Raw genomic sequence first — 14,660 nt, forward strand, 5'->3', positions numbered from 1 at the left:
AGTCCTCTCCAATCGCACTCTTCTTTCCTTATAATTTCATTTTCTACGTAAGAAATGCCTAGATTTTTTAGTTTATGGGTTGTTGACATTCTTTCACAACTGTATGTATATTTGGAATCAATTTCAGTTTCACTTCATTGATTTCGTTTTTACATATTGTAATCGTTGAATGTAAATTAGTTTTCCCTCTTTGAATATTGCAGTAGCAGCTTGGTTCATTGCTTTTGCTTTATCAGTGTGCATTATTATGCTAAAAATCTATTATACCCTCACTTACTCTTTTTTTTTTTCTCTCTTTTTTTTTCTTTCTATTTTGTCTTTTTACCTCTTCTTCTTCCACATCTCTCCTCTCCTCTGTTTATCTCCGTCTATTATCCGGAAGCTCTCATCCTCAGCATCTTATCGCTGGACCAAGAATATGCATACCCATGACCAGAATCATCCGAAAACATATGCCAACCACCCTATTTAATGACCTTCATAAAATAATCAGACAAAAAGGTAAGAAAAACATCAAAAAGTCAATAAAAACCGATCCAAACTATTTTCCAAAGAATCAGAAAAAACCGATTGATGGTGCAAAGTACCTGGCTCAATTCGAACTCTGGCATACCCTTAAATCGACATGTTTTGTGTCGAATTAACAAAATTTTACCCTACATTCCAAACCAACAGCCAGAAAAAAGTACTAATCTCGGCAAACACAATTCAATTTGCCTCAAACCTATCTTTCCAAATTCACCAGTCTAATTAAGCACAGCAACATTGCACAATCCACCACCCCAAAGAAAAAAAGCAATAAATTCCGGCACAAATCATCACCTGCAACCCTGACAAAGTCGACAAATATCTGTCGAAAGATGAGGTGGAGAGCCAAACATCAGCAACGGCTGCGGAATCCTTGTGCTTTCTAGGCAACAATTTCTTGTAGGACTGAATGTGGAGGAACAAAACTAGATCATGCACATTGACTCCAACTTCATCAATGACGTTGGGCTTGGCCTGGACGAGTGGGTACGACTCCAAATGAAGAATCGACGCTAGGGTATCGAGGACGAGCCTCGCGAAATCAATGGAGATCTGCAGTGACTCGGAGATCGCTGCGGCGTTGACCCGGTGGCTGAAGGCGAAGAGGGAAGATCGGGTGCGGAAGAGGGGACCGGCGGAGAGGTGGAGCGTGAGACCAAGAGAGGTGAGGTCATTGACCTTGGAGGGGTCAATGTCGTCTTTGACGACGATGTGTTCGACGACGGGGGATGACGACATGGTGACGGTGGCAAATTAGGGGATGCGGGTTTTGGGGAAAGAGAGGGGGTGGTGGTGGTGTTTGGGAGGTGAGAGAGAGCGAGAGAATGGAAGAGGGAGTGGCCATGAGACACAGAGTCACCGACATGTTGTAGTAAATATGCACCTTTTACCTAGAACCTTGTTTCTCTTTATAGACTTATGACTGCAAACAGTAATAGGATGATGATGCAAAATATCACAGCAAAAAACCACAACACACGAACACAGAATTTTATAGAGGTTCAACAAAAACTTTGCCTACGTCCTCTGTGTGATCTCTCTTGAGAATCACTAGCACTATGGAGAATAACAACTTGATTACAAGTACTTATTGAAATCCCTATGCTAATCCCCAACCCCTTTGCTAGATCTCTTTATCACCCTTGGCTCTCCCTGCCCCTGTGTTTGTATGTTAACTGAGAACTCTCGAAGATCTCTCTTTGATCTCTTCTCTGATCTGAGGACACATTATATGACCTCCCTGCAGCCCTATTTATAGATTATAGGTGCTGGTACAAACATGTCACATTAGGATTCCTAAAACTATTAGAACAAGAAAAGAGAGCTAGCTTTCCTATTCCTAACTAGAATAGAACTTACTTTCCAGGTCTAAATCAATAGGAATAACTCTTCCTATTCCAAAACCCATTAGGATACTAGAAGAATTCCTGTGCGCACTAATCTTCATTTACCCATCTGGTTTTGCCTTGACTCCTAATCAACTTTAGGCATATCAACGAGCCAAATTCACAACAATCTCCACCTTGGTGAGTTGGTGAGTTGATACCAAACTGATTGCTGCAACCTCCGGGATATCTTGTACTTCTTGAAGTAATCCTAAAACCTTCAAGAACCTTCACCTTGGCAAAAGTCTATTTGCCTCAACACACCTCAAGTGAGGAGGTGCTCCACCTCAATCTCAACATGCTGTAAGATCGAGCAGGTTCAAGTAACACTTGAACTCCTCCATGGCAATGGTCCTGGTCAAACAATCTGAGACATTCTCCCTTGAATGAACTTTCTCAGTTGTTATCTTCCTTAAGTTGACCCAACCTTCGCTGCGATGACCACGAACATCATCATGTTTCGTCTCTGCTTGAAACATTTGATTCCTTGTCAAATTGATGACCCCATTCTTCACCACAACAACTTGTTGAATTCCAAACTCACTCAATAATCCATTAAGCCATAATGCTTCTGCAGAAGCTTCTGGTAGTGCCATGCAATCTACTTCAGTGGTAGACAACGTCATAGCTGATTCTTTGGTTGCTCTACAACTCACTAAACCTTCACCACAAGTAAAGACATTACTTGTAGCAGGTCTTCTCTTGTCTAAGTCTCCTACCAAATCTGAACCCTCATGACCAGCATTGCATGCTTGTTCTTGTTGTCTTTCAAACACAAATCCATGCTCCTTGGTGTGTCTCAAGTAATACAGAATCCACTTCACTACTTGCCAGTGTCGTCTACCCGGATTCGCCATATACTTGGACATAATGCTCAACGCTTGAGCTAAACCTGGTCTTGTGCAGATTCTAGCGTACATAAGACATCCCACTACTCTTGCATAAGACACATTCATCATCTCATCTAACTCCTTCGTAGATGATCTCTGCACACTCAACTAGAAGTGTGCTACCGGTGGAGTAGACACGGGTTCATATAACAACCATATTTTTCCCGCTTCTCTGTCCCTCCTTATCTTCACTCCTAGGATCTGTTGTGCAGCTTCTAGATCCTTTATGTTGAATTCCTTCCCTAGTTGTCCCTTTAACTTCGAAATTCTAGACATATCCTGACATGTAGTCAACACGTCACCTAAATAAAATAGCAATAGTAAAACCATACTATCCTTGAACACATGATGATAAACGCAGCTATCTGCCAGCGAGATTTGGTCATAATCGTCCTTTACTTTCTGCGATTACTCCTTGGCCAATACCCGAGCTTTGAATCTCATGGCTTCCTTATCATGCATTCCTTCCTTTTTCCTATAAACCCACTTACAGCCAACCTAATTTCTTTCTTTGGGCTTAGGAACCGACTCCTGAACCAAGTCCTTCTGTATGGACTTCTTCATCTGTTCTAACATAGCTCCCATCCAACTTTCTTGTACATCATTTGCTATAGCTTTCTCATACGTGGTTGGATCTCCTGGACTGAAACTTAGAGCATACTTTTCCAATGCTATGCTTCTCTGAAACTCCTGCCCAAGTGACTGACGAACTGAGTCATAGGTTCGTAGTGCTAATTGCTCCACCTGAGCTTGTATTAATGACTGATACTGTTGCTCTAAGACTTCTTCCTCGATAGCCCTTTTATCATGCTCCACTTGAGCTGGAGTTTCTTCCATGATCCCTTTGGTTAGAGGAACTTCGGTTGCTTCTTCTACAACATCAGTCTTCTTCTTCACCTCACTTGTCTTGACTTCATTGAACGGCATTGTCTCCTCATCAAAAATGACATGTCTACTTAGAACCCTTTTCTTGCTGACAATATCCCATAACTTGTAGCCCTTTACTCCTTTCTCAACACCGAGAAATATGCACTTGCGTGACTTTGGCTTAAGTTTGGTTTGCTCATTGTTGGAAATATGAGCATATGCACTACTACCAAACACCCTTAAGTTAGAGTAGTCAACTGGTTTTCCAGACCATACCTCCTCTGCACACTTGAAGTCTAAGACTTTTGATGGTGACTGATTAACCAAGTAACACGCATGGTTAACTGCATCTGCCCAAAACGTGTCCGGTAATCCTGCATGCAGCCGCATGCTTCTTTCTCTCTCCAAGAGAGTTTTATTTATCCTTCTAGCAGTCCCGTTTTGGTGGAGATTCTCCTTCACCATGAAGTGTCTCGTGATTCCTTCATCCTTGCAAAATTGTAAGAACCTTTTTATTCTATATTCACTGCCACCGTTACTTCTCAAATACTTGATTTTTCTGCCTGTTAGATTTTCTACTTATGTTTTCCACTCCTTAAACTTGGTGAAAAACTCTGATTTCTCCCTCATAAAGTAGACCCAAATGTTCCTCGAAAAATCATCTAGAAAAGTAACAAAGTACTTGAAGCCTCCCATAGACCTTACTGGTGCCGAGCCCCATACATCTAAGTGAATATAATCCAGCAATCCTTTGCTTTTGTTCTCATGGTTTGCTAACTTGAATGCCACCTTCTGCTTCCCAATAGTACAATCCTCGCAGAAGTTCAGTTTGCAAACACTGATACCTTTTGGCTTACCTTTCTTCTGGAGTTCATGCATTCCTCTTTGACTCATGTGCCCAAGGCAATGATGCCATAGCTCAGTCTTGTCTTTTACCTCAGTAGACAATCAGATTTGAAGTCGATTGTTGGTTGACTGGTCCTCTGCAAATAGGGACGTTGAGTCTGGTATTAGCGATCGACAGTGTTCATCAGAGGTCTGGGTACAGAGGCGATCTACTCTCGAGTCACTAGAAGTCTGTGTTGTCAAGGTCTGGTCCGTTGTTCTTCGACAGCTCTAGGTCGATGGTTCTGGTCTGGTTTCAGGTCAAGTCGTCTGAATAAAGGCCCGGTGGCGTCAAGTGCCAAGGTGACCAATACACTGGTCTGGGTCGTGTCAACTAGTCCGGCTCGTCGGCGTCTGGTTCTGCAAGGCAAGTCAGCAGGTCCTTCAAATCCAATCTCTGCCAGAATTGGGTCTTGAACATTTGCGCCGGTTTCAAATATTGAAACTGACGTCGTCGTCGATCAGGCTTGGTTTGAGTGTTCGATCTGGTCTATTGTCGGAAATGGAACCTTGAATCGAAGATGGATCCTTAGGTATGGTATGGGTATTTGGATATGGTTATTTGGTATTTGAATGTGGTTTTTGGGTATGGTAGTATTGGTATACTTTTCTATGAGAACAAATGAAGTTGTTCTTGGTATGGTATAAGTATAAATCAGGTATTGAGTAAGGGTATTTGGTATTTCTGCAGCAGAATTGGGTATGAAAAATTTAGGTCTCAAGAGCGTATTTGCTCTGATACCATGTCAAAAAGTAATATAGGAATAATGTCATGTCTCTATTCATCTCTCAAGGAGGTTTATATAGTGTTAAATCCATGTACACAAAGGAAAGTAATCAATCCTAATCTACAAAATAAATCTAATCGATACACAAGATAAATCGTAATAATGTTAATTGATACAGCTCATATCAACAGTTACCACTTCAGACGACTCATGTGGTAACTAGGAAAAATTTTCCGTTAAAGTAAATAAGGTCCTCACTAGAGTACAATAGGTTCTTATTTGAGTAATCAAGTCATAAAGGTGGTAATTGTATATATGTCATACGTTAACATATCATAGAGTTTCCCTTATTTTAGATTTATTAGTACGATCAAATCAATTAGAAAAAAAAATAGATACAAATTTGGAGAATCTTTATTTCAAGTACTATTAATTTATTTCCGATTCATAATAGTGTAGATGACCTCCAGCAGGCATTGGACTCTCTACAACTATGGTTCTAAAAAACGGCCAAGGGGGCGCCTAGGCGCTAGGCACCTCAAAGCCGTTCGGATTTTCACCTAGTCAATTGAGCTAGGCGTTGGGCTAAAAGTCGGCCGCCTAGTCGGGTTAGGCGGAATCTAGGCGGCCTGGGCGGGTCTGTCTGGGCGCTGGACGACTAGGCGCTTTCTTTTTTTCTTTTTCTTTTAATCCTTGTCAAAACTCAACAATGAAGATTCATTCTCTCAACTAAAAACCCAATCCTCTGACTTGATCAAAGCAACGAAGATTGATGGGTTGTGCTTTGGAAGAGTAGACTTTCGCTTTTGGCTTCGCCGTTGAAGGGATCGGGGAAAGAGAACTTTAGGGGAAGAGGAGGAGGAGGGCGAGAGGAACGTCATTAGGAGCACTGTTGTAGACTTGAAGAACGTTGATGGGGCTGTACGTGGAGGAATTTTCAGATCAGCGGCAAAGCTCCTTTGGAAGATAGGACCGGGGAGGGGGGAGGGAGGGAGAGAGAGATAGAGCACCGCGGCACATATGTTTTCTTACTTTTCTAGATTAGCTGATATGTCCCAGCAAATATAAAGTCATTATCTTTTCAAAATCAACATTATAAAGTCATTATATCGTTTGAAGAAATTATATAAAAGTAGTTGGTGTTCAAATTGGTGAGTCACGTGGATATCTATTAATCTCAAAACATGTTTATCATTAATTCCTTGGATATTAAGTGGAGATAATTCAACAAAAGAAAAAAAAAAAAAACAATAGCACACTTATTTATTTATACAATTATATGTTATAAAAATAAAAATAAACTAAAAAACAAAAAAACCGCCTAGTCCCCCCGCTTAGGCTCCCGGCGCCTAGCGTTTTTTAGAACATTGTCTACAACCATCGAATTTTTATTCTTCTCTGCAATTTGAACATTAAGAAACAAAAATAGTGGAGATTCGAGCTCTGGTATCCATACTCTATTGTTCGACTTCACTTTTGCTTGGAATGAATGACCTTCCCATTTTTCTAGAAAAGAAATGGTCCTAGATCGAATTTTACCCAACATACACAAAGTAGTTTAATCAGAATGTTACAAAAATGGGTTTGATAAGTATAACAGGAAAACTTGTTGAAGAGGAAAGATTCCACATTGGAAAAGTGACAAATAAAATATAATTTAAAAGTGGGTGGATCTCACCCAATTGTACCGATGCCTTTTGTGATTAAAAACCCAACACCTAACAAGTGGTTAAATTGGGACAGCATCGGTACAATGGTGGGCCACGGGCCACACTTGTCGCTGTTTAACATGATATCAGAGCGGGTCCTTCTCCAATTGTGTCTCCACGTAGGCACGTATCATGAGCCCAAATTGGGGTTCCTTGTATTGCCATCGAAATTACCAAGTGTCCAATGTGGGCCTTGGATTGTATTGACCAAGTCTCCGATATGAGACTTGTGGATTAATTAATTTCACGTGCAGACCTAGAGTTAGGTTGCACGTGAGGGGGCGTGTTGGAGAGGAAAGATCCCACATTGGAAAAGTGACAAATAAAATATAACTTAAAAGTGGGTGGATCTCACTCAATTGTACCGAGGCCTTTTGTGATTAAAAACTCAACACCTAACAGGTGGTTAAGTTGGGACAGTATCAGTACAATGGTGGGCCACGGGCCACACTTGTCGCTGTTATTTTCCTTCAGCTGACTGGAATGCATAAGCTTCTGCTGTTACTGCTGTCCCTCTATTTGATTATCTCGTGTAGACCACTTCTTTACCCGCTGGCCAGCAGTTAGTGCCTGCAAAATTGGGTCAACCAGATATTATGTGATAAACAGGTGGCATTTTTGACCATGATTATTGATTAGGGCCCCCAAATTTGCTCAACAAATTTCATTGTTTAAATGATTGTGTTTGATTATTTAAATTTAGCCGTATTTGAGTCTCTTTAACTCACATGTTGGTTGACATCATTTCGTTAATAAATTTGATGACTGTATAGTTAGTGTTCACGAGTTTGTACCTCATTTTCCCAATTACGTCGTGCTGTGATGATAGCCAAAATCACAGTTTGTACAAGAGTTCCACCAAGGATCATCCCAGACCATAGACCCTGTTTTACATTAATTTGCACGAGTTAGAAGTCTATAATTTGGTCCACAAGCGATTTAGCAAATTTGCTTGAGGCAGACGAAAGTGCAAACCATACCAAAACACCATAGTCAGCGACCCATCCCAATACTATTCCAAGTGGGAGCCCAACAATGTAGTAGCAGAAAAGATTTACGTATGCCACCCATGCTTGCCATCCTGAGCCAACAGCTACGCCTGTCAAAATGAAAAACAATTGTTTTAGAAAGGAAAACACCAGCATATTTGAGCTCACAAATGATAGATTAGATGCTAGTTTGAGGTCATTGCATGAACGGTTGTCAACCGTTGATTGATGTAAGACTACTCCCCTCATTCACTAAGATCGCATAACCTTTGTTCACAAGTAAGAATGATAATGAAGGGAATGAGTCATTTCCATTGTAGGTGATTACAGTCTCTACTTGCGCTTTGAAAACCAGTATGCACATGGATTCCACATACGCTAGGGAATCCCATTCCCAAAATTCAAGGAACGAGAATGCGATGACGCTTTCTTTGATAATACAAAAATACCCTTAAACCTAATTAAAAATATTATTACTCTACTCGGAGTACTTCTCATCCCAGTTCCAAGTAGGTAAACATAACATAGGAAATACCGAGTGAAAAACTAACCTGACAAAACGGGTTGAACACCGTTAAGTAAAATGGTGACAGCCAAGAGGTAAGACAAGTGATCAACTGCTAGGAGGACAGTAGTGCTTGATGTGAAGATGTATGCGAACTTGTCATGTAACGCGATAATGAGCACACAGAAGAAAAGGGAGATGAAGCTCGATTCAGCCACGGCAACCTTGGTTGCAAACTTTGCTCCCTGACCATTTCCAGCTCCGAGCTCATTTGCTACCCTTACTCTGCGAGTTCCATAACATGACTTTCAGAAAATTGCTATGCCCATATTCATTACCTTTTCAATTCTACAAAATAATAATAGGCAAAAGAGGCCAAAAGAAATGGTACCCGACTCCAGCCAAGAAACCTAAATGAATCATGAGCTCCCACCCATTTACAGTCATGCTGCAACATTTGAATCCAAGAAACAAGAAGGGAACAAGCAACGGATTTGGTTAATGTGGTAAAACTGGTATAATCAAAATAAGAGTTCTCCAATAAATTGGACGATACATTGATTGGGAAATGTTGTTAAAATAGAGGTCTCATACCAAACTGATAAGGCATCAACAGCAAGAGTTGCATCCGATAAGAATCCGGTCATCAATATCAAAACTCTGTAATACCAAAATTCCAAGCTGCACAGATCAATGAATAATCATTAGGATTAAGGGTAATATTGCATGTTTGTCGAAATTAAAGGCACAAATTACTATGGTGTAAAATTAATACATGCTCTTCCCTCATTTTTACTATGATGCAAAGGCAAGCCTATGCCCTATGCCTTTGCTTTCGCTTACCGGTGTAGATGGTCTGAGGCTCATTTTGGTATAGCTGTGCTTATTAAAAAAAAAAAAAAAACAACTTCTGATGTGGTGTTAGAATAGTCAGCTGTGAATTTAAGTTGTTGAGTGTTAGGTAATTTTTGATACAATAGTGCTGTGACTATAGAAAAATAATGAAATGGATATTGCGTGAATATTTTTTTAACTATGTTGGTTCAAACAAGAAATTAAGATTATTTTCATCTCTATACCTTTAAAAAAAAATAAAAAATAAAAACTCTTAGCCCACCCCACCCTTACACATGTAAGTGAGAATCGAATCCATGACCTTTACATTTTTTGAATTATAACTTATCAATATGTCACAGCTCACCGACAAAACAAAACCAAAAAGAGGACTTTGAAAATGATAATATTGTCTGAGCCCAGATACGAACCGGGGACCCGTAGTGTGTGAGACTAGCGTGATAACCGACTACACCACCCAGACAATTTATGTTCATCTATATATTTAGTTTCACTAAGCTGCACATATTCTAAATGAAATTTTGAGCAAATAACTAAGCATAACACGTTCAACCTACTTAAACATGAACATCCATCGATTCCTGGTTGCTTTTAAGTAGGACTAAATTCAGTTTAGTCCCTCGAACTTTAGGGCTAAAATCACTTTGGTCCCTGACTTCTTTTTTTTAATCACGATGGTCCTTGAACTTCCAAATTGCATCACCCTAGTCCAAAATTTGACTTGGACTCGAAACATAACGTCATCCGCTGAGGTGGAACCGACCTAGGGCCCCACTTTTCAGCATTTGATCCTCCAATAAAGGTAAAATGGACATTTAACACCATCCCCAATTCCAAACTCTTTTTTTTTTTTCAGTCTGCAATTCCAAACCTTAATACACCACCACCGCTGCTTTGACCCTCCTCTCTTTTCTCTCTACCCCTCTGAAAAGAAATCGAGACTAAGTCCAGAAGATAGAAAGAAATGGTGGACTGATTCCGGTCTTGTCTTCAAGTAGGTGGGCACAGCATCAACGACGCCCAAAAGATGCACGGGGAAGCGGGAGAATGATCGGAAGAGAAGAGATTGTGAAGCAACTTTTACTGGGTTTCTGTATGAGAGAGAGTTCGAGGAGAGAGAAAGTAAATCTAGAACTCTCTCTCCTCCACCACTGGTCTCTAAGCACCACCGCGCTCACCTCCACCACTATCATGCTTCTTGGTCTCTGACGAGTCAAAGCCAGCCTCCATGTCGTCTGGTAATGCCTAGAAGCTTGCTCACGTGCCGAAGCCATCGTGAACCATAATTGATTTCACACTGAGCTTGAGGAGTCGCGGACGCCGCGCCTGACGGAGGTGGAGATGCCGGCGGCGCCCCAATTGAAACCGATGGTCTGCTTCACCATGTTCTGCTCCTTGCTGTGCAAACTAGGGTGACAAGGAGCGGGGAGCTCGCGAGCGCGAAACACAGTGGTGAGCTGGTCCATGGTGAACTGGGAGGGCCGCTTGACGATGCCGGTGACCTCGACGGTCCAGTTGTGCCACATTGCCTTAGGGACGACGCCGTGGTTGCGGCCATAGTGGAGTGATGAAGCCATGGTTCATGAGCTGGCTGAGCGGCTGCTCTGATTGAAAGGGGTGTTTAGTTTTTCAATTTCTGGGTTAGTAAGATTTGATAAAATTGAATGAATTGTTGTTGTACAAGGAGTGGAGGAAAGAGAAGGTGGTGCTAACATGGTATGGCAATTGGAATGTACCCACAATTGTTTATCCGTTTCTGATTTTAAGGTTTTGGGGATTTAAGAAGATGAAGAAGAAGGAGGAAGGATCAGGTGAGGGACTAGAAAAAGATGAGGGTTGTGGGATTTTGGAGAGGAGAGGAGGGCAGTTTGGACATTTTGTCTAAATTGAGGGTCAAATGTTGAAAAGTTGGGCCCCATGTCGGTTCCACCTCAGCGTATGACGTCATTTTTTGAGTCAAAGTCAAATTTTGGACTAGGGTGATGCAATTTGGAAGTGCAGGGACTATCGTGATTAAAAAACAAAGTCAGGGACCAAAGTGATTTTAGCCCTAAAGTTTAAGGGACTAAACTGAATTTAGTCCTTTAAGTGTATTATAAGTTCGACTAGCAGTAGTATATGCCCGTGAGTTATGATCTGTTGGTAAGTTGTAATTGTAAAGGTCATAGATTCGATTCTCACTGACATATGTGAGGTAAGCTAAGGATTTAAAAAAATAATAATAATAAATAAATCTAGCAGCCAACCAATTTGATAATAGCTTGCTAGAACTCTTATTTGGAAAGATTGAGGAAACTGGGCAAGACACAAGATCTGAGCGTAAGATGAGGACTCTTTTGATATTTTAAAATGTCCACTTGCTGCTTCTAAAAACTTCATTTAACTAGCTTTTAGAGCAATTTCACCCGTTGGGTCACCAGATCACCCACTAGTCACTGCTTTTTATTGTTAATTTCACCATCTGGGTCACGAGCACAGTGTATTTCGTGACTCAGAGAATAAAAATATACACTAAAAAACAGTGAATAGTAGGTGACCCGGTGACCCAACGGGTGAACTTGCTCTTATAAGGTGCATTGGAATTTGGGAACTTAAGAAATAAGCTGCATTCACCAAATGCATCTATCAACTTAATAATAAAGCTGCTTATTCGTAAGCGCAGCAGCGCCAAACTGGGTCTAAGTCAACTAGACTGCCTTCGCAAGAGAAGGAGAGGTTTATTTAGCCAAATGAGCGGAACATTAGGGACCATCAAAATCCTAATCCAGCTTGGACACACTAAAATAACTAGCGAGAGCCATAATCCAGGTTTCGCTAGGAGAGGGGTGGTTAACACTTAATAGTAAGCTAGTTTACTCCTATGAAGCATGGATACGGCAGAAATTTGAGTATGGTGTATCGTATCCGTATCCGTATCGGATACAGGTCGATACGCGTTGGGTGCGTATCCGAGACCCTCCTGGCGTTTCCTTGACCATGTAGTGTTTATTGACTATTTCGATACATTTGACTATTTCGATACATCATGGATACGCTCTCCCAGGATTTGGATACGTGATATTTTGTTATCAACTGAAATGAAACCTAAAACACCACAGCCGCACTACTCTCTTCAGTTCTCTCTCTCTCTTCGCGTCTCTCTTGTTTTGCTTCTTCGCGGCCAAGACTTGAAGGCTTGAACTCCAGATTGAAGGGCTTAACTCCTTGAAGATTGAAGGTCGATCTGTGCGGCTGTGCCTATGTGAGTTACTTAAAGCCTTAAAGAGTTGAAGAATTAATGAAAGGTATGTTCACTGCCAGATGTTTGATTCACCTTATATCAATTGTGGGGCTGGTATCAATTGCGTGTTGGAGTAAAAGACCAAGTCTTCAATTCTTTATAATGGTCAGTTTAGTTGTAAATATTAATTGAATTGTATGAATGATTATTATAATTGTTAGCAACCAGTCAACCACTTGTTTTAATTATAATTGTTATATAATTGTTGGAGTAGCCTCTTGTGTCCGATTCAATTATAATTGTTATATAAATTAGTTCTCGTATTTATTGTGATTCTTTTTTGTTTAGGAATATGAGTGATGTAAATGCAACAGCAACAAATTCATCTACTAATGAGGGTGTGGGATATTGGAGGGGATGATTTTTGATTCAATGGATACAGTTAATGGAGGCATTCTTGAGGTTGCCAACCTCTCTCTTGATGAACCGACCTTAGAGGGTGTAATCTTTGATGATGAGGATGGAGTTGATTGAAGTTGCGGATGTTGTGGAATCTTGTTTATTGTGCTTGAACTTAGTTTTATTTGTATTACTTGAAATTTTTTGTTAAGTAATTTGATCCATGGACTTATGTTTTGTATGATATACAGTCTTTTAATTGCTTGTTTCATTGCAATTTTATTATTTTATATGCAATATTTATTTACATATTATTTTAATAAAACGTGTCCAAAACGTATCGTGTCCTGTTTTTTGAGAAAAAACGTATCCATGTATTATACTGTATCGCACCCCGCACCCTGTATCCGTGTTAGTGCATCATCGGTTTACTCAATGCACAAACCACCAAAGTTCGTGATATAGGCTGATAGGATAGGGTTCTCCGTTCTCTTGGAAATTAGCCCTTTAAGCTAACTGATACATTCTTAAAACGTGTATATCATTATTTGGTAATATAGCAAGAATCTAAGAAATATTGGCGTTTGACTTTAGAAATAAATTTCAGAAATAAATAGAAACATAAAGGGAAATTAAAAAGAAAAATAAAATTTGAGCCAAATGTAGAAAGGAAAGATGCAATATTACCAGACCATGACGCCAGAAGCAGCAGAAAGCTTGACAAATTCCCAGAGCCCAGAAAAGGCCTCCATGGACAAACCTGCCCAACTCAGCGGACACCAACCACAAGTCACATACACAAGCATCATGAAACACGAGAGCCACCATGAAATATCCAAAGTCACAGCCGCACCCACAAGCCCAAAATCCAAAACATACACAAAAATCCAGCTTATCAGGGCATGAAACACCAAGACCACCACGGACATCCACAAAGTCACAAAGTTCTTGAGCTGGCTCTGCAAGAACCTCTGCAATGGGAACTCAATTGCATAGCTGAAATGCATTGGCAAAACCCAAAGGGACACCACCTCCGAAAGCTCTGCCACTTCATCTGTCTGCCCGATTAGTTTCAGAATCGGAGAAGCGTAAATGTAAACTGGCGATAGCACAACGCAGCAGATGAACAACACGATCCACGATCTCTGGAGATAAATCCCGAGCATTGGGTACCTTTTGGCCCCAAAAGCTTGCCCACACAGAGTTTCCAGCGCGCTTGCCATTCCCAACTTTCAAAAACAAAATTCAAAATGTCAAGAAAACCAACCATTTAATTTCCAGTGAGCAAATACTAGTGCCTATCAGGTGTTGGAGAAATGTACCAGGAGACCAAATGAGAAGCCGAGGATGACATTATTGACGATCGAGAATGCAGCGAGCTCATTGTCGCCGAGGTGACCAGCGAAGGCCTGAGTAATGACGGTCATGGAGTAGCCGGCAAGCCGGGAGATGATAGCGGGGCCCACGACGCGCCATAGTTTCTTGGTTTCTATCCAAACTCTTGATGGAAGGCTTTTAAGAGGTAGATCTTCAGGTGTACCGTTTCTGGTTGATGGTTCTGGTAATAAGGGATGATTAAGAACCAGAACTTCTTCTTCTTCTTCTTCTTCTCCCCTGTCCATGGTTCCTTATCTTCCGATGGCCTGGTGAGACCACCAAGGAGATGGAGATAGTTTACACTTACCAGCGAGCTAGCTCGA

The 14,660-nt window shown here is 40.9% G+C and overlaps 1 protein-coding gene across 1 annotated transcript; it reads right to left on the reverse strand.

The window, feature by feature from the left end:
• Positions 1-7,450: 7,450 nt before the first annotated feature.
• LOC133745314 (protein DETOXIFICATION 27-like) lies at positions 7,451-14,660 on the reverse strand. The gene is made up of 8 exons (XM_062173373.1): positions 14,283-14,660; positions 13,648-14,189; positions 9,081-9,167; positions 8,878-8,934; positions 8,533-8,771; positions 7,973-8,091; positions 7,787-7,876; positions 7,451-7,562 (listed from the first exon to the last, which is right to left on the reverse strand). The coding sequence occupies exons 1-8, from the start codon at positions 14,580-14,582 to the stop codon at positions 7,494-7,496; spliced, it is 1,503 nt and encodes a 500-aa protein (XP_062029357.1). The 5' UTR covers positions 14,583-14,660; the 3' UTR covers positions 7,451-7,493.

Source organism: Rosa rugosa, chromosome 4, assembly GCF_958449725.1.
Source record: "Rosa rugosa chromosome 4, drRosRugo1.1, whole genome shotgun sequence".
In the NCBI taxonomy this organism is placed as follows: Eukaryota; Viridiplantae; Streptophyta; class Magnoliopsida; order Rosales; family Rosaceae; genus Rosa; species Rosa rugosa.